This window comes from Sceloporus occidentalis, unplaced genomic scaffold (assembly GCF_023333645.1).
Source record: "Sceloporus occidentalis isolate IW3139 unplaced genomic scaffold, rSceOcc1.0.p SCAF_1, whole genome shotgun sequence".
Classification (NCBI taxonomy): Eukaryota; Metazoa; Chordata; class Lepidosauria; order Squamata; family Phrynosomatidae; genus Sceloporus; species Sceloporus occidentalis.
In genome coordinates this window covers 193,433,171-193,456,518 of record NW_028316981.1, presented here as the reverse complement: position 1 = coordinate 193,456,518, position 23,348 = coordinate 193,433,171, and the positions used below count along the sequence as shown (strand labels likewise).

At 40.4% G+C, this 23,348-nt stretch overlaps 1 protein-coding gene across 2 annotated transcripts in view; it reads right to left on the bottom strand.

Moving 5' to 3' along the window:
* TEK (TEK receptor tyrosine kinase) overlaps nucleotides 1-23,348 on the bottom strand; it is a 45,670-nt gene continuing 22,322 nt past the window's right edge. For both annotated transcript variants that reach the window (XM_089488084.1, XM_089488088.1), the window contains 15 exons: nucleotides 23,140-23,293; nucleotides 22,405-22,560; nucleotides 19,816-19,950; nucleotides 16,838-17,131; nucleotides 15,367-15,666; nucleotides 12,978-13,135; nucleotides 11,333-11,543; nucleotides 10,400-10,510; nucleotides 10,107-10,297; nucleotides 7,897-8,010; nucleotides 6,455-6,525; nucleotides 3,867-3,907; nucleotides 2,612-2,708; nucleotides 1,071-1,170; nucleotides 1-371 (listed from right to left, as the gene is read on the bottom strand). In XM_089488084.1, the coding sequence (XP_089344210.1) occupies nucleotides 297-371; nucleotides 1,071-1,170; nucleotides 2,612-2,708; nucleotides 3,867-3,907; nucleotides 6,455-6,525; nucleotides 7,897-8,010; nucleotides 10,107-10,297; nucleotides 10,400-10,510; nucleotides 11,333-11,543; nucleotides 12,978-13,135; nucleotides 15,367-15,666; nucleotides 16,838-17,131; nucleotides 19,816-19,950; nucleotides 22,405-22,560; nucleotides 23,140-23,293 (2,208 nt within the window). In that variant the 3' untranslated portion in view covers nucleotides 1-296. The remainder of the gene's footprint in view (nucleotides 372-1,070; nucleotides 1,171-2,611; nucleotides 2,709-3,866; nucleotides 3,908-6,454; nucleotides 6,526-7,896; nucleotides 8,011-10,106; nucleotides 10,298-10,399; nucleotides 10,511-11,332; nucleotides 11,544-12,977; nucleotides 13,136-15,366; nucleotides 15,667-16,837; nucleotides 17,132-19,815; nucleotides 19,951-22,404; nucleotides 22,561-23,139; nucleotides 23,294-23,348) is intronic.

Sequence of the window (23,348 nt, the reverse complement as noted above, 5' to 3'; positions counted from 1 at the left end):
ATCCTTTTCTTGGTTCGGATATTGTATATGGGGGTGTGAGTGTGCATATATAAAGATCAGTCTTTCTACACAGCTATACATTGTGGGTACACTTACATACATGTATATGTACACAAACATTCCTATAACATAGAAAGAACTCACTGTAACATACACTTAAAAGGTATGATGTGTATAGCTAAACAATTGTACAGAAGGTGCTATACACACTTTATACATCAGAGTACATTTCTTTGCTTCAGAAAATCAAAGTCTTCAGTTATTTAAATTCATAAAATAACTGAAGCTCTTCCATCTTAAGCAGCTTCTTCAGCAGAACAGTCAATGCCTGCATAGGTGAACTTTTCATACAGGGTTGTATTCACATAAGTCTGGAAATACAATCAAGAATAAGTTTAGTGTATGTTATGCTGATATAAATTTTCATTGTTTCTCTAAGATGTAGACATTTGTTCTTTAATCTTCAATATAGTGGGAAGCTGTGTATATGTTGCTTCTCTTAAACCCACTTCAAAAATGCTATTACTCTCTAGGCTAAGATTACCTTTTGACCACCTGAGAAGAATATAATGACATAGAGCATCTCCTATCTACATCCAAAGAACCACATGCATCAGCATGCCTATGAAGTAGCCTTGAACTATGCCAAAATTGACACTTTGGAGATTTTTACATGTGGCAATAGCAATAGCAAGTACATTTCTATACCGCTTATCAGTGCACTTAAGCAGTTTACGAAGTGTAAGCTAATTGCCCCCAACAATCTGGGTACTCATTTTAGCAACCTAAGATGGATGCAAGCCTGAGTCAAGCTTGACCTCTTTCACTGGTACTAAACTCACAAACTTATGGTTTGTGAGTGAGTGGGTGAAGTATAGGCATTTAATCACTGCTCCACCAGGGCTCCTGGTGGCACCAATATCTCTGTGATCCAACCTACTTATATGATGTGAAACATCCATTTTGCTACCTACGTGGCACAGTGGGTTGCAGTTGCAATTGAGGTAATTTAACTGGGATTAAGTAACATTCTTCTATAACTCCAGTCTAACTACCAAAATGATCTTTACCTTTCTTTCTTCCAACATTCTGTTCAAGGATACAAGTATCTGAGCAAATGAAGGCCTCTCATAGGGCTTTTCTCTCCAGCACTGTCTCATTAGATCATAACTAAGAAAAGAGAAGAAAATAGCAGTTTGTTATTAGTATTATTATACTTTATTTATATAGCTAGCGCTGTAGATTTTGAACACAGTTTTGAACACTATGGGCTAGCATCCTGTTCAGTCATCATGAAACTGCAAGATGGGCTTACGATCATGTACCAACTGGCAAGAGAGTCATGTTTATGGTCATTAATGAGTGAACATAACTTCAAAAACCTATCTTTGCAACCTGGCAGCTCCCTAATCGAAGGATTTCAGAGGTGCTGGCGACTAGGGAGTTGAGAAATAACATCTCCAGTATTCTCCAGGTCACAGGTGCCTTGAGATGAGCAGCTGTGGGAGGACCTTGAGGGGTCTCTCCAGCTGCCTGTCTTTGATGTACCCATGACTGGGGAACTGCTGCAGACATAATTTTCTGGCACCCTAGTCTCCAACACCACAAAACTAATTTGGTTGGGATGCTGCCAGGCTTCGAAGGTAATTGCTTTTGGAAAGAGGAGTTGGCCATCAGACATAACTCATACAACAGCTTGTAGTGATGATGATGATGATGCAGGATCCTGACCAAGATTTACACATGTTCAATAAGCAGCTTTAGGCCAAGGTCCTCTTAGATGCTTGTAGATGCTGTAAGCTGCCTTGGTTCCCATATTGGGATAAAGGCAGAATACAAACCAACGTCAGGAAGGCAGTGGCTGTAAAAGAAGCTTTCTTCGCATGCCCTGTGTCCAATCAGTGGCTCTTTGGGTTGGATGTGGAGTTGTGACTAGCACCTATCCAACTGCTGTCTGATAGCAGCGAAGAAACTGTTGCACAAGGAGGGATTGGATACATAGAAAGGATTTATTACCAAGAAGATTCTAGTCTTAAAATGGGATTCTCACTGTATTATTGGTGAGATAACGTGAAAGTAAAGTATTTTGACAAGACCAGCCAAAAGTCATCCTATGATCCCACCCCCCAACCATACATTCTTCTTTGTCATCTTTGTGATTTGCACTGTATTGTGTATCTTTGGAACCTTTTAGAAAGTTTATGTGAGCATCTGAATGGGAAACACAAATGCTAAAAGACTGGGAAATTCTCCAAGGCTAATCAGACTGAAATTATATAAGAATAGATCCCATTCACTTTGCATGCTTGTACTGGGAATTTTTCTTGATCTAAACAAGACGTTATCAAAAGATCAAAGTAATGTTTCTCATAGCATTAGATACCTTAAGGGCAACAGCATGATTTGTGGTTTTTATACGCGTAACTGCTTTAGGGAAATCACTGTAGAATGTTTTTACTATTAGAAATGCCCTTCTTCCAAATTAAGATGATGTTTATTCCACTAAACATAATCTTAGGTGAAGTAAAAAAAACCTTGCTACAGATATGCTTCTATAAAGAGTATAGGGAAGAAGTACAGTATTTAGCCTATCAAGCATCTGGTTACTTACATCTCATCATCACAGTTGAGAGGTTTCTCCAGTCTGTACCCTTGGGGTAATTTCTCATACAGTTCTGCACAAGTCATCCCACAGTATGGTGTCCCACCTATAACAGAACATTTGAAAGGTGCCAATTTTTATTCTTTTCTTACACATTTTTAAATGACTGGCTTGTTGACTTGCCTTATAGAAGCGATATAATAAATTACCAGTACTGTATGAGCAGAGCAGGAAAAAAAAAGAGCAGATAATGAATCTTGGCCAGATCAGGACAAGCAATCACAAAAGATGGCTTGTCAGGACTTGATCAGCTTCCCATTTCTGCTGCTTGCCTTTTGCTACAATTATTTGGTCTTCAAGTCCTTGGCTGGCCACAATATTTAGATGATTTTTGGCTTTGTGGGCCACAAATTGTACAGGCCGACTTAGATTAAAATAAGCGTTTGACTAAAGTGTTATTTATTGGTAGCCTTATGTGGTGAAAGAGGGATCTAATTTTGCCGAAAAAGAAATGAAAATTTAAATAACAAATAAGGTCTGGAAAATGACAACTTTGACATAAAAGCAGAATTTGAAGAATACATACCATTATTGTACCTCCATTTTTAAAATATATTTTTGTAAATCATTTTATTGATAAAAAGCAGAATACACACACACACATTATTTTTCAAGGTACTTAAAAATTTTGTAACTAGAAGACAACCAAGGCTGATAATACATTTATATTGTAGATACATGTTTCAATTTCAAATCAGACTTGTGAAATAGTTGTAATTAACTGTCTACATGTATGTATTCTGATGTTAAACCTTATTTTATGTGGGAAGGGAGTGAAAACAAATGTCAAATAAATCTGAACGAATACTTCAATCAAAACGTTCTCAAAATAAATAAATAAGCCTACAGAAAATAAACCGTAATGTGCTGGGAGAATCAAAAACTAATTGCTATTGTTCAGAAGCATAATATTGACAATTGGCCCCATCTTTGTCACCAAAAACATATTAGTTCTTTCCAGTCGTCACTATGTCTGTCTAGTGTCTCATCTTTCATCACAACTAACTAAATGGAGCCACTGTATTCAATAGACAAGATTGTTGCAGAAGTCCCAGCTGCCTGGGAACAAACAAGAGGAAAGACACCTGCCTTCAGTTTTCCGCTCAGGATCTTCTAGAAATATTATGGATTCAATGGACCCTTGATCTGATCCAGTCTTCTTACATTCTTAATAGAAATAAACATTCTAAATATTGATACTTACCCAAGCTAACTATTTCCCATAACAGCACACCATACGACCACCTGCACATAAAATAAAACAAGTTATAACATCTACACCTTATAAAGGACTTCTGTATCCATGCAGGGTCCTGGAACCAAGCCTCGACAGATACAGTAGACCCAGTGTATTCCATTACAAAAGAAAGATGAAAGGCAGTGAGATGAAAGCAGCTTTATGTTTCCAAGGGAGACTATCATAAATGTGTGCCTTTTGTTCTGCTGGAAAAATCCATTTAGCAAAAGCCACATGTTTATGACCAGCTCCCTCTGGAGGGAGAAGTACTACAGTCATGCAGGAAGGTAAGGATAATGCTGCTTCTATCTCGTTGCCGCTCATCTTTCTTTTGTAATGTGATAAGGCAGCAGTCATGGTAGAGGAGGAGGTCTGTACTGTTGGCATTTGGGAAATGTGGATGACATTTCCACCCCCCTCCCAACAGCGAGTGAATCTGCAAGAAGAAATTACAACATGGTCCCTCTTCTGAATGTCACAGCCTTTCTTGCTGATGGGAAAGGGGTGGAAACTTTATCCACTGAGGTTTGACTGCCAGCCAAACAGATCTCCTTCCCTAGGTGTGGTTGCTTCCTGGAAATGAATTGACAGGGCATTTACAATTGTGACAACAGTTCCACATGTGTGACTACATAGTGTTAGTGGATAGGGAACAGTTATTGATCTTTGTACCTTGTACCTTGTATTGCACCTTGGGCTACAAATTGCAATGCTCGATGCCAACTATCATTATACAGTGGGCCCTTGGTATCCGCTGGGGTTTGGTTCCAGGTCCCCCTTGGATACAAAAATCTGTGGATGGTCAAGTCCCGTTAAACACAATGGCATAGTAAAATGGAGTTCCTTATATAAAATGGCAAAATCAAGGGTTTGCTATTTGGAATCCCCCCCCCCCCCCCATTTTCAAGCTGTGGATGCTTAACTTAAAGAATACGTGGATATGGAGGACCAACTGTATTTATATTCTGCCTTTTTCCCAATCTAGGGCTCCATGCCAATAACAAAATTTAAAACAGATACAGCTAAAAAGAATTTAAATTGTACAAAAGTTTAAAATATAATTAAGCCATTGATAAAATTAAAAGCATGATTATTAGAAAAATTCTATTGTGCTCAGGACAGTCAAAGCCCTGTTATGTTGAAGTAAATCACTGCACAAATGAATCCACTATTTAAGAGGTTCAGTAAATGAAGTCCTTAGAAGTGGATAAGGAATTGAATCAATGACTACACAATAAGGAAATGTTTATCTGTACCTCTCGTTGAGCAACGGGTTGCGATTGGTGTGAGCCAGTGAATCTAGTGTAGCTATGCTGGGTAATTTTACAGAATGCATGTGACAAAGGCTCGAGACAGGCGGGCCGAAAGGGGCGTGGTGGCAGTGATACTAGGGTTAGGGACTGCGCACCAACCGCATGGTCCCTAACCCTAGCATGGCATGGCGGCGTTCTCATAGAATCACAGAGTTGGAAGAGACCGCAAGGGAGGGAAACAGGCTGCCAGCAGCCCACCAGCCCGCCTCTGTGTGTGTGTGTGTGTGTGTGTGTGTGTGTGTGTAAAACTTACTCCTGTAGAAGAAGATAGACACTAAAACTCCATCTGAAATGCGTTCCAAACCTGCTCTAACAAAAATGATTAATTGTGTCTCTTCCCTGTTTATATTAGAGCAAAAAAGTACATGCACGGCAAGAGAATTAATCCTTTTTTTAAAAAATAATTCATTATATAAATTAAAAACAGGAACATTCTTTTCCATTTACAAATTTATGGTAAATAGAAATCAAAGGACACCGTCTGTGCAATAACAATGTCATGATAACTAACTCCTCCTTTAAGATGTATGGGAGCAGTTAGTTTGATCTTTTCCAAATGTTAATACTGAGAGGAAACCTTGAGATATGTAAATCTTGTCTACAGCTATGAAATTTGCAATTCCCCTGGAACTTGCAAACCTCTTGGGTGACAAATCTTGACAGCATGAGGGCTGACAAAACTTTGTACACTGTCCAACCAAATTGCACTGATATCCGTGGGAGGGAGTAAAGATCTGCTGAATTCAATGGAGGTTTTACAGTACAGTCCTATGCATGATTAATTGGACAATGTACCAAGAGCTATTGGTTATATCTAATCTTCCTTTCCAAGGCTGCAGAGGAACAAGCCAAGGGATATATCTTAAGCCCCTTTCCAGCCATTGCGGGGATGTAACATCAGAGATGGTGGAATATAGCAACGGGCGTGTTGCAAGAGAATTATTTTCTGACCCTCAAATCCAATCTCAGTCCAGCCTCTGATATCCCCCACCCTGGAGATGGCATAGGTAAATTCCGTCCCACTGATTTCAATGGAAGGAAACTCATTTTTTAAAAAAGCATAGGCTTGGCTTTCATTGGCAACATAATACACAGGTGTTAAGTATTTTCGTGCTCACTGTGGATGGTGAAATTCAGCTCCACCATCCATGCTGACCCCTTCTGCCTGTAACACCTGTGAGGCCTCAGCGTTACTAAAAATGAGCAAAAGAATTAGAAAAGGATATAAAGACAGTAACTTACACATCACTGTTTGTGGTATATACACTGTAGTTTAGAGATTCAATTGCCATCCATCGCACAGGAAGCCTTCCCTAAAAGAATGAGATTAGAAAGATGTTAAACTTTGTTACAGCAGTGTGTTCTGGGTACAAGATTTCAGAAGCCATAGCCTGTGTTTCTCCCTCCCTCCGTCCTTCTTACCCCAAATGGTTTCCCCATTCTTTTCCATTCTGAGAGCGCCTCCTTGTATGCGCACACCTTTGTGTAGATGGACTGAGTCCTTCCACTTAAATAACTGAAGGCTTTCCTCATCTTGCCTTACATTCTGAGCAATGTTTTCACATTGGCACAAAGTTACCCCATTATGAAACTTGTATTTTGACCTTGCCCCTAAACAGCTGAGCCAATTCCTCTGAGCTTTGTGGAAATACGAAACCTGTCACCTGAATTGTTACAGGAAACTAGTGGATATCTGAACTCAACAGGTAACCTATACTGTAAATCAATGTAGCAAGTATAATGTCTAACAAACCAGTCCAAAACACCTGCATAAGTGGAATTTGAAGTAAGTTATCTTAGTTTCAATGGAGCTGTAGGCTTTATTCTCTTGAAAACTAAGGCAGGTTCAGGTTTATACAATCTTAGGAATGACGGGAATGAATAATTAGACTGCCCAGTTTTGCTTGATAAATGGAATGGTACTGTGGCTTTTATACCAGTTGTATCTATGCATCTCATACTGTGAATTATCCAGCTAAGCACTTCTATTTTGTCTACACACTACAAACCATTTTCAATAAAGGACAAATGTTGGTACTGGAATTTGCCCATGTCTCTTATAAGTATAATTAGGACATTTCCAGTTGTAGCTTCATTTGGGGGAGGAGATTATTGCCATATTAATTCAATATTGGAACATTTTTTGAAACTTACAGCTTTTTATCGCTGTTTGTGAAAATAAACTAACAGTCAGTGGAAGTGGATTCTCTCAGCCCTTCCAGTGGCTAAAAGACACAGTGCACTGTGACACTGGAAAGATAAAGGCCACCTACTATTATTCAGTGGATTTAGGAATCCTCAACTCTTTCAACATTTCAATTTATGACGCACAAATCCCAAGTTCATATGGATATCTATCTAGATATCAGTTCTTGACATATATGTACAGTATATATTTTCATTTCTATTCCATCTTTGTATTAGGGCCATTTCTTTCCCATCTTTTTCTACTTTGTTCTTTATACAATTTGTGCTCATAAAAACAGCAAGGAAATAACTCCCATTAATTTCAGTGATGCCGCAGGCTTTGTCCTCTTGAAAGTTACACTGAAGGTCAGATTTAAGTTCTGATGTGTCTAAAGGTTTTGTTTTAAAAAGAAACACTACAGATAATACTGTAATGGGATAAGTAGATATCTCTGCACAACAAATGGAGTTGAAAATACCTCTTGGTGCTTTCTTACCATGGTCTTTTTAACATAAACCTCTTGTCCTCGAGACAATCCAAAGTCAGCTATTTTTGCCACATAGTTTTCTCCAACCAAGATGTTTCTTGCCGCAAGATCTCGGTGGATAAACTAAAGAAGACAAATGTTCTCTCTTTGAATCTTACATCTTAAATTAATCACATGCTTAACAAGCAGGGCCTTCAACAAATGTGCCCATTTTGAGTTCTTTCAGGATATTAAAGGTAAAGATAAAGGTATTACATAAACTGAATTAAATTGGTTTTTTTGTGCATATATGTGTGTCAGACACACTTCTTTCCACCTTTTAGAAACCTTGCAAAATCAAGAGCGCAGTCATTTTCTTACTCCACCCCTGCAAGCTCATCAGGAAGGAACGTGTTCAGTAGACGACAAGTTGCCCCTTCCCTATTCACATGGCTATGCCCACTTTTGTGAATAGAACAAAGCTAAAACACACACATCAAAAGCGGTATGAGCCTCATCACATGGAAAACCTGTCACTATTTCACTTTTATTCACAAAAGCGTAGGCAATGCTTGGTTCACATATGTCCCTCCATGTTTCTTTTTGCAGGCCTTAGTCTCCCGCAGAGGTCTCCCAAGGTCCCACCCCATGGAGAGACCAAGCAGTGGTGGCCAGGGAGTTCCCCAATTGCCATGATGGCTGCCCCCACCTTCTGGCTGGTGAGGAGTGTAACCATGAGGATGACACTGTATGGGAAACCTCGGACGACATACAGCATCTTGAGGAGCTGTAACAGCCTGTCACTGTTCTCCTCCATACTACCAAAATAGACCCCCTTTTCACTTTCTTGACCAAAATGTTGCTTGGATTGTGCTAAATCATGTGTCTTGTATATTTGCTGTAAAAGGTAACACGTTTTTGGGAAAGCATAAAGAGCAGTCAGAGCACTGAGAAGAGGTAGTGAACTGTGCACAGAGAGAAGCCCAAACAGCTAGAAGCTTACCCAGCGTACCCAGACAGAGACATAACATCAACTAGAACAGTGTAAGGAGGAATCTAAAGATAGCAGGCTTTAAAGTGGTGTCAGGCCCATGGCTAACACCCATGAAAACAACCTTCTGATCGATGGCCTGGGAGATGTATGATATAGGAGTGACATGATCTTGGAGAAATCTATAAAGCTCCTAAGGTTGGAGCTTCAGCACAGACCTTCAGGTCTGAGGTGTCATGCTTGGATGGCTACAGAAGAGGTCTACTCTGGTGCTATTTGGGGGCTCCCAGCAGCTGAACTGTTTGTTTGGTATGATTTATGCATATTCCTTTGTATAGGAACCATTTCTGGGTGTATCATGCAAACACAATGGGTATTTTGTACTGCTTCAGAATCACAGAAAAGAATATCCTTGCCTTTGGTAAAACAGACACCATGAACCACACTGGGGTGCCACCAATCCTAGTGCTGGCTAGTGGAGACAGGAGGGGAGGGGAGCAGCCACAACTTTTGTTCTTGTCACTTAGCTGTGTTTTTGTTGCCAGCTCCTCCATGTCCCCTCTTCCAGTAATACCAGTGTTGGGAGGGGACAGCTGCAGCTGAAAATCAGGGTTTGGAAAGTGAAGGAGAACAGGTACCTTCATCACCCCGACAGGGCTTTATGGCACCTGGTCATGCTCAAAGATCTGGTAAGCATTAAAGTTACAGGACCTCCAGCCCAGATCTAATCTGGCAATGCTATTTTAGTATTCAGATGCTGTCCCTGCTTTTTAAGTATTTAAAGCTATCTTAGTTAATTTTGAGAAATCAGGAATTGTCATTAAAAACTATGACGGTAATGGTCACTGGCTACTTGATTGGGCTTTGGAACTATAACGATGATAAACATGTATGGTAGATTCTATAGAAGCAGTACTTAACTGGAAAATGAATGTTATTTTGAATGTTTGATTTGATTTGAAAATTGTGTCTCATAATGTCTGGAAACAGATGATGTGATTAATTTTATATGTGTTTTAAAAATGACTAATAAAAATATTTTAAAAATAACTTCAAGCTTCAAGTTTCACCAGTTTGTACTTTATAGGACTGATCATCAAAAACATCAAAACAAACACTTGGATTGAGCATTAGTAAGGCCTAGCACAACTCATGCCAGAGCTATCTTATTGGTTTTTGGTAGGTATTTATGAGTAGTCCACAAATTTAATTAATAAATCATATTTGCAAAACAACAACAACCACTGACCTGTTTTTGGCTCAGGTAGTCCATTCCTCTGGCTACGTCGGCTGCAAAGTGCAATAGCTGCTGAGAGGAGAGTGTGGAGGCAGTACTGTTGGCGATGGCAAATGCTGGGTCAGTCTCCAGAACTCGGCTCTTCCGCAGAAAGTCTAGCAAATTCCCATGTGGGGCATATTCAATTGCAAGATAGAGATACCCTGGAAAAAGAGAGAGGAGATTTCAGAAAACATGTGCAAAAAGATTATTTCATTGAACTTTGCAATACCTTTAAAAACAAAATCCACAGAGATGCATCATACCTCGATGTTCACATGCTCCCAAAAGGTTTATGATATTCGGATGATGTCCAAGTTTACACAGGACTTCCAGTTCTCCAGCAAAATCTCTGTGATCGTCCTTCGAGGCATATTCTGCAAATAATGGTATGTATTTTGTGTTAGGCATTGCTTGCTTCCACACTTTCTTAGCTACTTACTCTGCCCTGTGTCCTCTACTCCTGGCCACAAATTAAATAATTAATTTGTGTTTGGTTACTTTTTTTAATGTACAAGAAGAATGACATAGGGAGAACAATTGGAAGCAGAGTCTTTTACAGCATGGAAAACACACCTTTCCCTCTATTAAAGCCAAGTGGAAGAGGAGGGATTGCATCTTAAAGAGTTACAGCTGGGGAGGACTGGACTGCTCTCCTCCCCAAGGTTGCAACCTCTCCCTTGAAAAACGCCTCTTCCCTTTTGTGAAAGGCTTTTAAAAAGCCTCCATTACTGGAAAAGGAGCAGGGTTGTTCGCTCAAGACTATCCCAGGCCCTGAGGTTTTAGGGCCAAAACCTGAGACTGAGGGATGACCACCTTGTGATGGCTAGACATCACAACACCTGATGGCCCCCATTAGACATGATACATTAAGTGTCAACCACAGTTGCAAAGTAAGCCATTCAAATAAAACCCACCAAGTCTAACAACTGATGAAAATTCTTGGACATACGCTTTTATGACAGCACCCTCACTCTGAGATTCCACCCCTTCACTCTGAGGACCAGAGAAAAGGTGCCAGGCCCTGAGAACCGGCAATCCTGAACCAGAGGCTTTTTAAAAATGAAATTGGCATGGGTGGGGTGTTTGTGTGTGAGAACGAGAAAATTGCAGAGGCTTAAATTTGGATATGTACCAACAGTGGAGTGGACCACTGCTAGCTTTCTAGACAGTCTTTTCCCTTCTAGGGGTGAACTGACCCTTCATCCTTTTGATAGCTGCATCCATTCGCAACCCATCCTTCTTGATTCGTGCTTTAAGAACCTGGCCAAAGTTGCCCTCTCCAATCACATCCTGAAATTTGATGTCATTCCACTCCAAGACTGGGTAAATAGTAGGATCTGGGCTATTTTTGGCTTTCCGGCTTAGGGTAAGAGTTCCTGAATTGAACTGTACAGCTGGCTCATCTCTCTGGATGAAAAAAAAATTATGTAAGTGATATAAAGTAAATTGTACAGAAACTACAACAGGAAATGGGTTACAGTAAAATCATATCTATGTAAGTGTTCTTCAGAAATGTGTGAATGATTTGTGCCTGTTTTTTTTTTTTTTTTTTTTGTAAGTTTCTAAGTCTGGGATAAAAAATTGTATTTTGAATTAGCTGCCTTTCTTTCCCTAACTGTAGTCTTAACCCACATGCACCAGGATGGGATGTATTAGTCCCCCTAGACTAAAATTAGACTGTTGTCACTCAAAAGGTTTTAAACAATGGGCCCGAACAGACAGACCAAAATAAAGCTGCTTCGGGTCAGTTTGGATGTATGCTGTTTAAATGACACACACATTTTAGGACTGGAGTGTGGCTTTGGCACAGCTTCCAGCCTCTTAAGACACATGCAACATTTAAACAGCATACGTCCAAAGTGACTCGAAGCAGCTTTATTTTGGCTATCTGTTCAGTCTCCATTTTAGCAGTTTTAAACCATTTAAACCACTTGCTATATTCAGTTCTGGGATTTAAATGAAACAAAGGATCCAAAACAGGACCAACAATTTTAGTGTTCCTAGAATACTTTAAAAAGAAAAGCATATTTAAGAACAAAGGACCACTTTGCACGGCCAAGCATTACAGTTGGCTCACGGTATCCGCAGACTTGCCATCCACAGATTTGAGTATCCATGGATGGAAAGCTCCCATTGTTCCCATTAGTGGTGTGTACATTAGGAACAATGGGAATTTAGGGGCTAGGAACTCTGGCCCCCCTTCCTCTGAGGTGGCCAGGTAGCCAAGAGAGGACGCACCTCTTCCTCCCACCCTCTGCCACTGGAGCCGGCCATGAGGTGCCATTTCCAGGGGTGCTTGTTCATGTAAACAGATTTAGTCTGTGCATATGATACTGCAATTTAAAGATATAATTTTAATTTTGCTAGTTGTTTGTGTCAATACTATTGCCATTACATTCAGCGATATATGGGAACTATGATTTATGGGTAACGGTAGTACAAAAAGCATTACTAAGGATTCTGTATGGTGTGGTATGGGAGGCGGTCAATGTGGCAGGGGTGAAACCATGAGTTCTGCACTGGGTGACGCCAACCTGAGTGATGCCACTGCAAATGAAAGTCACTTAATCCATGATTGCTCCTAGCAAAATTGTAGCAGAAATTAGCTGAGTTGTATGGCTTTTTAAAGGATACATACACACACACACACACACACACACACACACACCTCTAAGATAGCCTTCCACAATCTGGTTCCCTCCCAGTGTGTTGAACTGCAGCCCTCTTCATTCCCAGAAAGCCAGCAGACATGCCAAATGGGAATAATGAAAGCAGCTCTTCCAAACATCTGGAGTGCTCCAAGTTGGGCTGGGTTGCTTTAAGGAAAACCAATGGACTTACCACCACATTTTGGAAAGCCTGGGCCATTCTTCTCTGAAAATTTGCCCGCTTCAGCTGTAGCATAATGAAAAAGGCCAGCAGTATGGTCAAGCAAGTCATCCCTGCTGAACCCAGGATGGCAATCAGCAACATCCTTCCTCCCTTTGACTCGTATGGAACTGAGGGAAGTAGACAAAGTAATAGACAATGTGTTCTTATTTTTCATTATTAAAAAAAGCCCCAATTCAACTATTTTACATTAACGTCTCACAAAATTCTTCAACAGCTCATAAACAAATTTCAGAGTTAGAAAACCTGCAGCTCCCTGAATCTTCCAGCCAGCATGACCAATTTGGCAAACTAGACATGGGATACCCCTACACTGTAAAAATAATGCAGTTTGGCACCACTTTAAGTGCAGTAACTCCATCCTATGGGATCCTGGGATTTATAGTTTTGCAAGGCCTTCTCTTAGAGTCACAAAACTACAAAACCCAGGATTTTGTAGGAGAGAGGTATGGCAATTAATGTGGTATCAAACTGCATTATTTCTACGGTGTAGATCAGTGGTCCTCAAACTGTGTTCTTTAACGGACTTCAGCTCCCAGAAAACCAGACTATTGGGAAACGTGGCTGAGGCTTCTGGGAGATGAAGTCCAAAATCTCTTAAAGGGCACAGTTTGGGGACCACTGGTGTAAATGCATCCACGGTAAAGTTAATCATGGTGAGTGAATTCTTAGTTCATCTAGAAATACCCTAAAGACACCAGATTTTGTTTGATCTTCAAAGATCAGCAGGGTCAGCTCTGGTTAGTACCTGGATGAGAGACCACCAATGAATACCAGGTGGTGTAGACTATGTTTCAGAAGGAGGAAATGGCAAAAACCACCTCCTTGCCTAATAAAAATCGATGAAATTCATCAGGTCACCGTTAAGTCAACAAGTGACTTGAAAGCACACTATTTCTAATGATTCTTACTCCTGGCTCTGCTCCTTTATTCCATACATCATTTTTGTCTGTCATACTTTTCTCTTCCCCATCCCTTAACACTTCAGTCTTTTGAGGAAATATTCTGAGAGAATCTGCTGAGGTCTGCACAAAATCAAATATAGAATGAAATCATGGAAGTCCATTGGAAAATTGCTTATAGTGCAAAAGTTTTGGTAGCTTCGGTACTGACTTTAAAGGAAGTTGGTGAAGTGGGGAGACCAAGGCTGAAAACATATATACACATTCTTGGGAATAAGTCCATCTGAACTCAATGGGACTTTTGTCAGAAACACACAAGATTCATTATTACAGTCCACCCTTAGTATCCACAGACTTGCCACTCGTCGATTCAACTGTCTGTGGACTGAGGGCCTGCATTGTGCTCAGTGGCAGCGCCTCCACATGGCAGCACCACCATTAGGGACACGTTGCCTTCGGAAATGACTTGAAAACATCCAACAACAAGCAAGGCAAGTCACACACTCTCAGCCTCAGGGGAAGGCAATGACACCCCCCAAGAGCCCCTGAGAGTGGGAAGATGCTCCTTCTGGCCACTCAAATAGCCCTGGCACTCACTTGCCACTGGGTACTGATGAGAAAACAGACTCCCCTCTTCCTCCCTCCTCCGGGTCCCAGAAGGCTCAAGAGCAGAGGCAAATGATGATAATAACAACAACAACAACAAGGAAAAGGTGGCTTCAGTGCCCACCATTTCATGGGGCAGCCTTGGAGCAGCTGCTTGGCCACTGGGAACAGCATCTTCCAGCCTCTGCAGGCAAAGTGAGGCAATGCAAGGCCGGTTGACCATAATGACGGTGCGGCCATGTGCATGAACTTGAGCATTCACAGATTTTGGTTTCTTCTTCATGGTTTCTGCGAATGGGCCGACTGTATTATAAAGTCCACCCAGAATTACCTGCGTATATAAGTAAAATACACTTTTGGGTCTCCCTCATCCAAAATGGTTGAGGCCAGAGGTGGTTTGGATTTATTATTATTATTATTATTATTATTATTATTATTATTATTATTGAATACCTGTATTTGCATATACGTACATAATGAGATATCTTGGTGATTAGACCCAAGTCTAAACACAAAATTCATTAATGCTTCATATACACCTTATACACATCGTATAACAGTAACTTTATATAATATTTTAAATAATTGTGTGCATGACACAAAGTTTGGGTACACTGAACCATCATAAAGCAAAGCTATCACTATCTCAGCCATTCATGAAAAAAGTTTTAGTTTTTGGAATATTTTGGATCTTGGAATTCCAGATGAGTGCTACTCAACATGCAAACACTTAACCAGACAGAAACTCCACTGAATATAAGAGAGGTTACTTTTGGTTAAATAGCACAGGATTACTCTGAAAGTCAAGAGTTCACATCTCAGCTGGTACTAACCTTTGGTTTCTGGGAGGGTCTTCAGTTCATAAGAAGGGTTTGGGTTGCTTGATCCAATATTGTTCTGAGCCTTGATCTGAACCAGATATTCAGTGTTTGGCTCAAGACCCTTGAGGTGGTAATGAGTAATGGTGGCGTTTCTGATGGTGACATCAATGTGATTGTATTCAGTCTTCCCATAAATTTTATAGCTGAGGATGATGGAGGAGATGGAATGTCCTTCAGCAGTTGACCAGGATATGAGAGCAGAGGAGTCTGTGATGTTTATGATCTTGATGTGATCTGGTGAAGGAGGAAGCTCTAAAAACAAAAAACAAAAAAACTATGTATTCTGTTTCATATTTATCTTTGCCCCCTATTAAGAAAGTCATATGTTTTGATTTTAAGCATTCAAAATTGAATCTCAGTTAGATCTAAAGTTAATGGCTTCCTGAGTGCATTTATAAATTGGCAACGGCGAGTTTTTAAAAAAGTAACAGCTTAATCAAGCACTTACATGTCTGTTCAGAAATCTAACCCACTGAGGCAGGGATGGGCAAACTGTGACTTCCCAGATGTTGTTGACCTGCAACTCCCAGCATTCTTCACTGCTGCACCACTGGGCAGGTGAGCAAGGGTTGCTGAGAGCTGCAGTTCAACAACATCCAGAATTGCCACACTTTTGGATACTTCTGAATTAATAGGATTCATCCATAAGTAAGTGTTATCAGGCTGCATCCCAAATGTTGGGCCCTCTTGTGCCCTCCAAAGTGTGTGAGAGGCAGTTTTGCCATGTTTTTGAGTTCTCACCCCTCTTCTAAGCCTGGTAGACTTAAAAAACTGGAAGAATAGAATATAGCTTTTGGCGACTGCTGCCCTTTGGCAGATCCCCCCAGCAACTCCCCTCTACACCGCATGACACCAATGGTGGGACGCCACTAAGTCAAGATGCTTGGGCAACAAATAGGCCACAGTCTAAAACTAAGTGATGATATCAATATAGTGCCTCATGCTTTCTTGAGAAGACAGCATGTAGTCAGAAACTCTTATATTAGTAGTTTAAAGGCTAACCTTTCATGGAATTTAGTGTGGGGGGGGGGGAGGAGAGAAGGGGCAGTGACAGTCAGAACTAGTCTACCTGTACACTTTGAGAGTTATGGTGATAGCACTGTTGTGATGCCATCATTTTCTAGAAGAGAAGCAGGGAGAAAAAGAAAAAAGTTGACTTTACGCATAACAATGGACCCATTACTGCTATATCAAATACAAAAATCTGTGAAAGCTACAAAGATCTCAATATGTTTTGGAGAATTTATTATGATGGGTAAATTAATTCATATATCCTAAATAGCTTGGAAGAAAATGTTCTATTGCAGCATACTAAGGAAGACCTGTTTAGACAATAGTAGCCAAATAATAAAGCAAATGTGTTCAACAAGCCTATATTAGAAAAGTTAGGTATTGACTCCATTAATTGACTCCATGAACATACGGTCACTGAAAGTCCATGCATAGAGATAGTCACTCCATTCTCCTTTAGACTTGCTGTTCACACGGACTCGGCACATGTATTGGTGTCTGGGCTCCAAATTGTCAATGACCAGAACAGACTGGTTGCTTGGCAAGTGATTGATCGTGGTAGTCTTGCCACTCATGTCCAGCACACTCTTCTTTTCTACTTCAATGTGGATGTTATCTTCTGAGTTCTGAACCACTGGTTGCCATGACAAGGTCAGGGCTGTGGTGCTTTTAGGAACAAGAGTGAGGCCTTTTGGTGGAGGGAGACCTTGAAGAGTATGGAGAAAGGATGTCAGTATCTTTGGAACACTTTGACATGAAAAAAAAACCTCTTCATACATCACAGAGTGCAGGTTAATACAGTTGGCCTTCCATATCCATGGATTCAAAATATACCCCCATACCAAAAAACAAACCTTAATTTTGCCATTTTATAAAAGGGACACTATTTTACTACACCATTGTATACAATGGGACATGAACACCTATGGATTTTGGTATCCACAAGTGTGTGTGTGTGTGTTTGTCCTGGAACCAAACTCCAGCTGATACTAAGGGCCCACTGTACAGTGGTACCTCGGGATACGAAATACCCAGGTTACGAAATTTTCGGGATACGAAAAAATCCCATAGGGAATTATTGTTCCGGGTTACGAATGTTTTTTCGGGTTACGAAAAAACTTTTGGTGCTTTTTTCGGCTTTTTCGCACGGAATCGCGGCTTTTCCCCATTAGCGCCTATGGGTTTTTCGGCTTACGAAGCCTTTCGGGTTACGAAAGCGGCCGCGGAACGAATTACTTTCGTAACCCGAGGCACCACTGTATTTTAAGCTCATGTGCTACTATTGTATACTGTTACATTGGTAATCATGCTACTGACTAAAATGAAGAGATTTAATGCAGTCTACTGTAATACATTTCCATTTTTTCTCAGGTAATAGTCCCCCTGATTTCCATGTCCATAAAAAGCCATTTTGGGGGATCTTTCTACACATTACGTACAGTGTACCTTCTACACATACAGCAGAAAGCAAAGCAAGGTGGATAGCACACACAAGACAGGGAGCTACACCTAATCTTGGCTTCCTGACAAAGTGCATTCTTGCCTCATTCATGGATTGTTCTTTAAAAATGGATGCATACCCATGCATGCAATATGACCCATAAGCATGGGAATGGAATGGAGGGTGGGCTGAGCATAAGGAGAAGGGCATGACATAGAAGCTTGGGGCCTAGATGGGGACTGAGTGAACCTGTAGCTTGCCCATTCTTGTTCAGAGTTAATGCTTTTTCAATGGATAGACTACATACATAGAATGCATATGGCTGCAATTTACTATCACAGTTATGGATGCATACCCTAGAGTTAGCCATCCATAACTGATTCATAGTCACTGTCCCTACATATTCATGATTGTGATACTATTGCCAAAATTGTAAAAGTCCCCAGTCCTCTTTTGCCTGGTAGCTCCTGCTGCTGCAAGCGACACAAATCAGTTCTCCTATTGATCAGGGTGCAGTAAACTGATGTTTCCAGTCCCCTCCTGCCAATAATCTCTGATGTGAGGAGGAATTGTGACTGGAACCTTGTTTTTGATTGTTGCACTGGAGATCACTGGTGGCAATGGGGTGAACACTGATCAGAACATACATCTGTTTCTGGCAGTGGCTGCCACCCAGTAAAACAGGTTTGGGCCCTGGAGATACTACTTAGGGGCTGTGCAGACCAGCAGTTTGGGCCGGCTTGGGGGTGGACTTGGGGCGTAGGGTCTATACAATGCACACCCTGGCTCTACCCCCAGGGCAGCGTGACATCCCACGCCACACCACACAGTGTGCGGTGTCACAGTGCTCCTCTGGTTCTACGTACGTATAACACAGCACCAAAGGAGCACACCAAGCCATGGCAATGCAGGTATCATGCCCTTTGTGCCCTGCAAAGGCCAGATCGGAGCTACAGTGTGTGGTTGCCGCGGCCCCGATCTGGCTGTAACAGGGCGGCTGGAAGCCACCCCTTCAGGGCTGTGTGCACAGCTCCTTAGTTAAGCATACTTAACTACTGTATATACTCATCTATATGTCAAAAACTTTAAGCCCAAAAATGGGCTCCAAAATCCTAGGTAGACGTATATACGGGTCAATATGGTAATACTTCTCCATGAGCCTTGGGAAAGCTGTGGAGAAGAGAGAGAAGAGTGAAATTGGAGGTTTGTGTTCCCCTTTTCGCAAGCCATCAGCTTTGGGGAAGGTTGTGGGGAAGGGAGGGAAATCGAAGGTCTGTGCCCACATTTTACATGCCCAGACTGGGACTCATGGGAGAGGTCAAAAGAGGGAGAATGAGGTAGCAAAATGGTGTTTTGCTCCCTCCGTTTAGATCCTTCGTTACATGCCCCTGGGTTTGACCATTGACTTATCCATGGGTCATTTCAAAATCCATGATTCTGTGCCCTGAACCTGCCCTTGACTTATCCATGAGATCGACTTATACACGAGTATATACGGTAAGTAGCTGATCTAGGATCTTGGCCTATATCTATAACAGTAAAATGAAGTAAGAAAAAACAATAAAGATTAAATGATTTGTATTCATGGCAGAATTAATTTACAGTTAATTCTTCCACTGGGAAAGGGTTTGGAGAGAAATCTTGGCAACTAAGGCTTTTATTTAAATTGTTGTAACTGAATGTATTGTAATTTACTGCATGGTGTAATCTCCATGTAGTGAAGCTGATATTATATACAGTGTATCAGTGTACTCTTTAATGGTACTATTAGTTTCATGAAGTTTTATTTCAGTGATTTAATTATAAAACTTAGCCTTAATAATAACAATATATAGAATTTATCACTTTGGGTAAATTCTTTCCCCATGCGAATAGAATAAAGGAGCCACAGATTTGAAAGATGAAGTGTCATGTCTTCCTTTCTGGGAACAGTCCAAAGGTCTACATACCAACAGCAGCTGTAGTGAAGCTGGCTGTTGGCCCAGGGTGTCCTACTCCCCCTTCTCCTCTGCGAGTCAGCCGGACGCAGATAGAATATTCTGTTTTTGGTTCCAGATCAGTTAGTTTCCAGATCTCTCCAGTTACTGGATTTGAAAGGAACAACAACAAAAAATGAATTATGCACTGCAAAATAATAAGGGAGATTTTTAGATGTGTACAGGTGGACATGTTTTGTTGCACTAACATTCCTGCTTCAAATACATTTTTCTTCTTTCTGGTACAAAGCACAACGCCTGTCAAACCTATTTACCAGCGATGCAACTGCAGTGCCTGTATTTACCACAAGTACTATCCTTCATACTACCTTCAGTTCTCTTGCAAAATCTCTCTAGCAGAGCCACAGAATGAGCATATGGGGCTTGACTAAGGGTGTGTGCATCATCATACAGATGCAGTTCTAGAAAGACTTTTGGTCTTGAAGAGCACCTTTTTGGGAGAGGGGTCAGTTGGAGCTGCAGTGAGAAGAAGGAAATATAACAACCCTCTTTCTACAACTGAAACTTCAGGATCCAACCCCCTGGCTATATTTAGATGGAAAGAGAAATTAAAGTTTCCTTCCTTGAAGAATGAGTACCAAGTGAGCCTTGACTTTAACATTAAAGTTTAACCTGGAGCTTGGGAAACTGGTCCTCCAATTGGTTTTGACTACAACACCCCTGATCTCCCATTGTTGGCTGTGGTGGGTTTTAGAAAGGGGAACTGCAAGCCATTGTGCGGGGGAGGCTGTATGGCAGTTGTCTAATCACGATTTAAACAAATCACAGTTCCTTGAATGTAGACATCAGGGAAATGACTGGTTTAAAATCTCATATAGATGTCCATTAATCTCCTTGCAGATACAAAAGTACAAAAGAAGAGGACAGACAAGACCAATATTCTCTGTAGCTCCTTACAGTAGGAAATCATTACTTTATCTTCCTTCTGAATCATCTCAGAAATTATTCATTCTCATCCCCGCACAACCCTGGTATGTAGACTGCTTCAACACATGTTAACATGGTTGGAACTGAACCTATACTGTCAGAAAGTTGTTGTCCCCTGTTCATGGAAAGGAAGTCCCATGGAAAAGATGCTTGTCTTTCTTTGGGACACTCACACTTTCCATAATGTTCACCGATCAGCAACATGGGCACTACTGTCCAAATGAACCTGAAATTAATAATAACTCTGGATTTGATCCCAATTGTACAGGTCAGTACTCCTCACAAAGGTGTTAGTTTCTACAGAGTAATAAACCTTTTTAAAAGAATGATATCAATCTCCTCATTCCCTATCCTCATCCCCTGTCACCTATGGTCTCCAACTGCTACCACTTAAGCATAATCAACAAGCTACAACCAATACTGGAGAATAATATAGTCTTCTCACAAGCTGTTTAAGGCAGGCCTTTATTGGTCTACAGATAACCTCCAAATCTGCAACAATTACTAATTTACAACTGGGAATACAGAGACAAGATCCTGCCACAAACCCAAATGCTGACTCTGTACCACCAACACTACTACCCCATCTAGTCTGGAAGCAATATTACAGAAGCCAATAATATCACCCAAAACATCAAAGGTTCATTCACTTGTTCTTCCTCCAATGTGACATATGTCATCCTATGCCAACAACACACTTCTATATTCGACATTGGACAAACAGGACAGTTTCTGTGTAACAGGATAAATGGTCACAAATCAGACATTAAAAGTTGCAATACCCCAAAGCCAGTTGCAGAACATTTCAACCTCCCTGGACATACAGTGCAGGATTTAAAAGTTGCAGTCCTTGAACAAGGAAATTACCAAAGTAGATTACAAAGAGAAACAGCTGAACAGAATTTCGTTCACAAATTCCAGTCCATTAACAAAGGAATGAACAAAGAAAATGAACTCATGGCACACTACTGCATATGTAACAACAGAAATCTTCTCAGAGAACATTTTGAACCCAAGGAAACTGATGTTTTTAAGCAGATTTATTGGTCTCACACATCAACCCTAACTGACTACTGTAAAGATCTGAAAAATCAGTATCACCTTTGAAACAGCAGCCCTTTAAAAATTTAGAGCAAGGGCTATGATTTGTATCTTTCTGGATCCTAAAATTCCCCCCCCCCCCCCACTCCCATAATTGTGTAAATATGCTTTATATCCTGAGCATTTATTATCATTCTGTATCTGAAAAAAGATGTTTATACCCATGAAAAATCATGCTAAAATAAAAATTAGACTTAAAAAGGTGCTGCTAGATTCCTTTCCCCTCCCTTCTCAAAAAGAATGTCAACTATTATCATCCTGGTAAACACCAGCAATGTACAAAAGTATGATACTTTGCACCACCCTACAACCCCATTGGCATATTTATGCTTGTGTACACAATCGTGGCTTCTCCCCTCAAATTATCTGTTTTAAAAACCTCAGTTAAAAATGCCCCTCATGGACCTACAGATTTCCTGGTAAGGAAAAACAGCCTCAAGACAGATTTGACCTCTATGCAGAAGCAGTATATTTTTTTTATGATATATACTTGACTGTTGGATCAATCCTTACCATTCACTGGGCGCCACTGATCTCTGCCATGTTTGTAGAGAAGCTTGGTTGATACAATTGGTCCATCACCAGAATATGAATCAGCATTTGTTTTAATGATGAGAAAATTATGTCCTCGCTCAACCAGTGATGGAGGTTTCAGGGGCATAGGAAGAACTAGACAAGAAGGGGAAAGTTAATACACTTTTATTATTAATATTATTGAACTCATTAGCGATGAAAGCTGGAATTCAGTATTGCAGTTTGGATGCATAACCTAGAGTTACACATCCATAACTAAGTTATATTCACAAAACCTATGTATTCATGATCATGGCACTAGCCCTGCTTTGCTGGGCATCAGCTGCTGTGAGTGACAGAGACCTGTTCACCTGTCAATCAAGGTATAATAAACTTGATATCACCACCCCTCACCTACCAGCAATCTCAAACAAACAAAAAAAATACAAAAAGGAAATTCAATTTGTAATTATTTTCTGAATACTCTGTTCTTTTAATATAATAGTTTTGTACCATACAAGATAATGCATTTTATGTTCCTTAAATAACAAGGTGACTTTCAGTCTCTAAAAGGTGCTGTTATCACATTCTTTAATTTTTCCTCATTTTTTTTTACTGGGAAAAATGTTTTAGGTTTTTTGTTTGTTTGTTTGTTTGTTTGCTTTTGGTGGCTTTAATATTTTCAGAATAATTTATCTCTCTACCCAAGCCTGATAACAAGTTATTCTCAGTTACCTTTAACTGTGACTTGGAAAGGTTTTTCCACCATGCCTGCTACAGTCTTAACAATGTAGACCCACATTCCAGAATCAGAAGGCTGGACATTTTCAACCTGAAATGTAGCTTCCGTTGCTTCTGACCGGTTGCTTCTATTAGTCAATGTGACAGGCTAAAACAGTAAACAATAATATATATATATATATATATATATATATATATATATA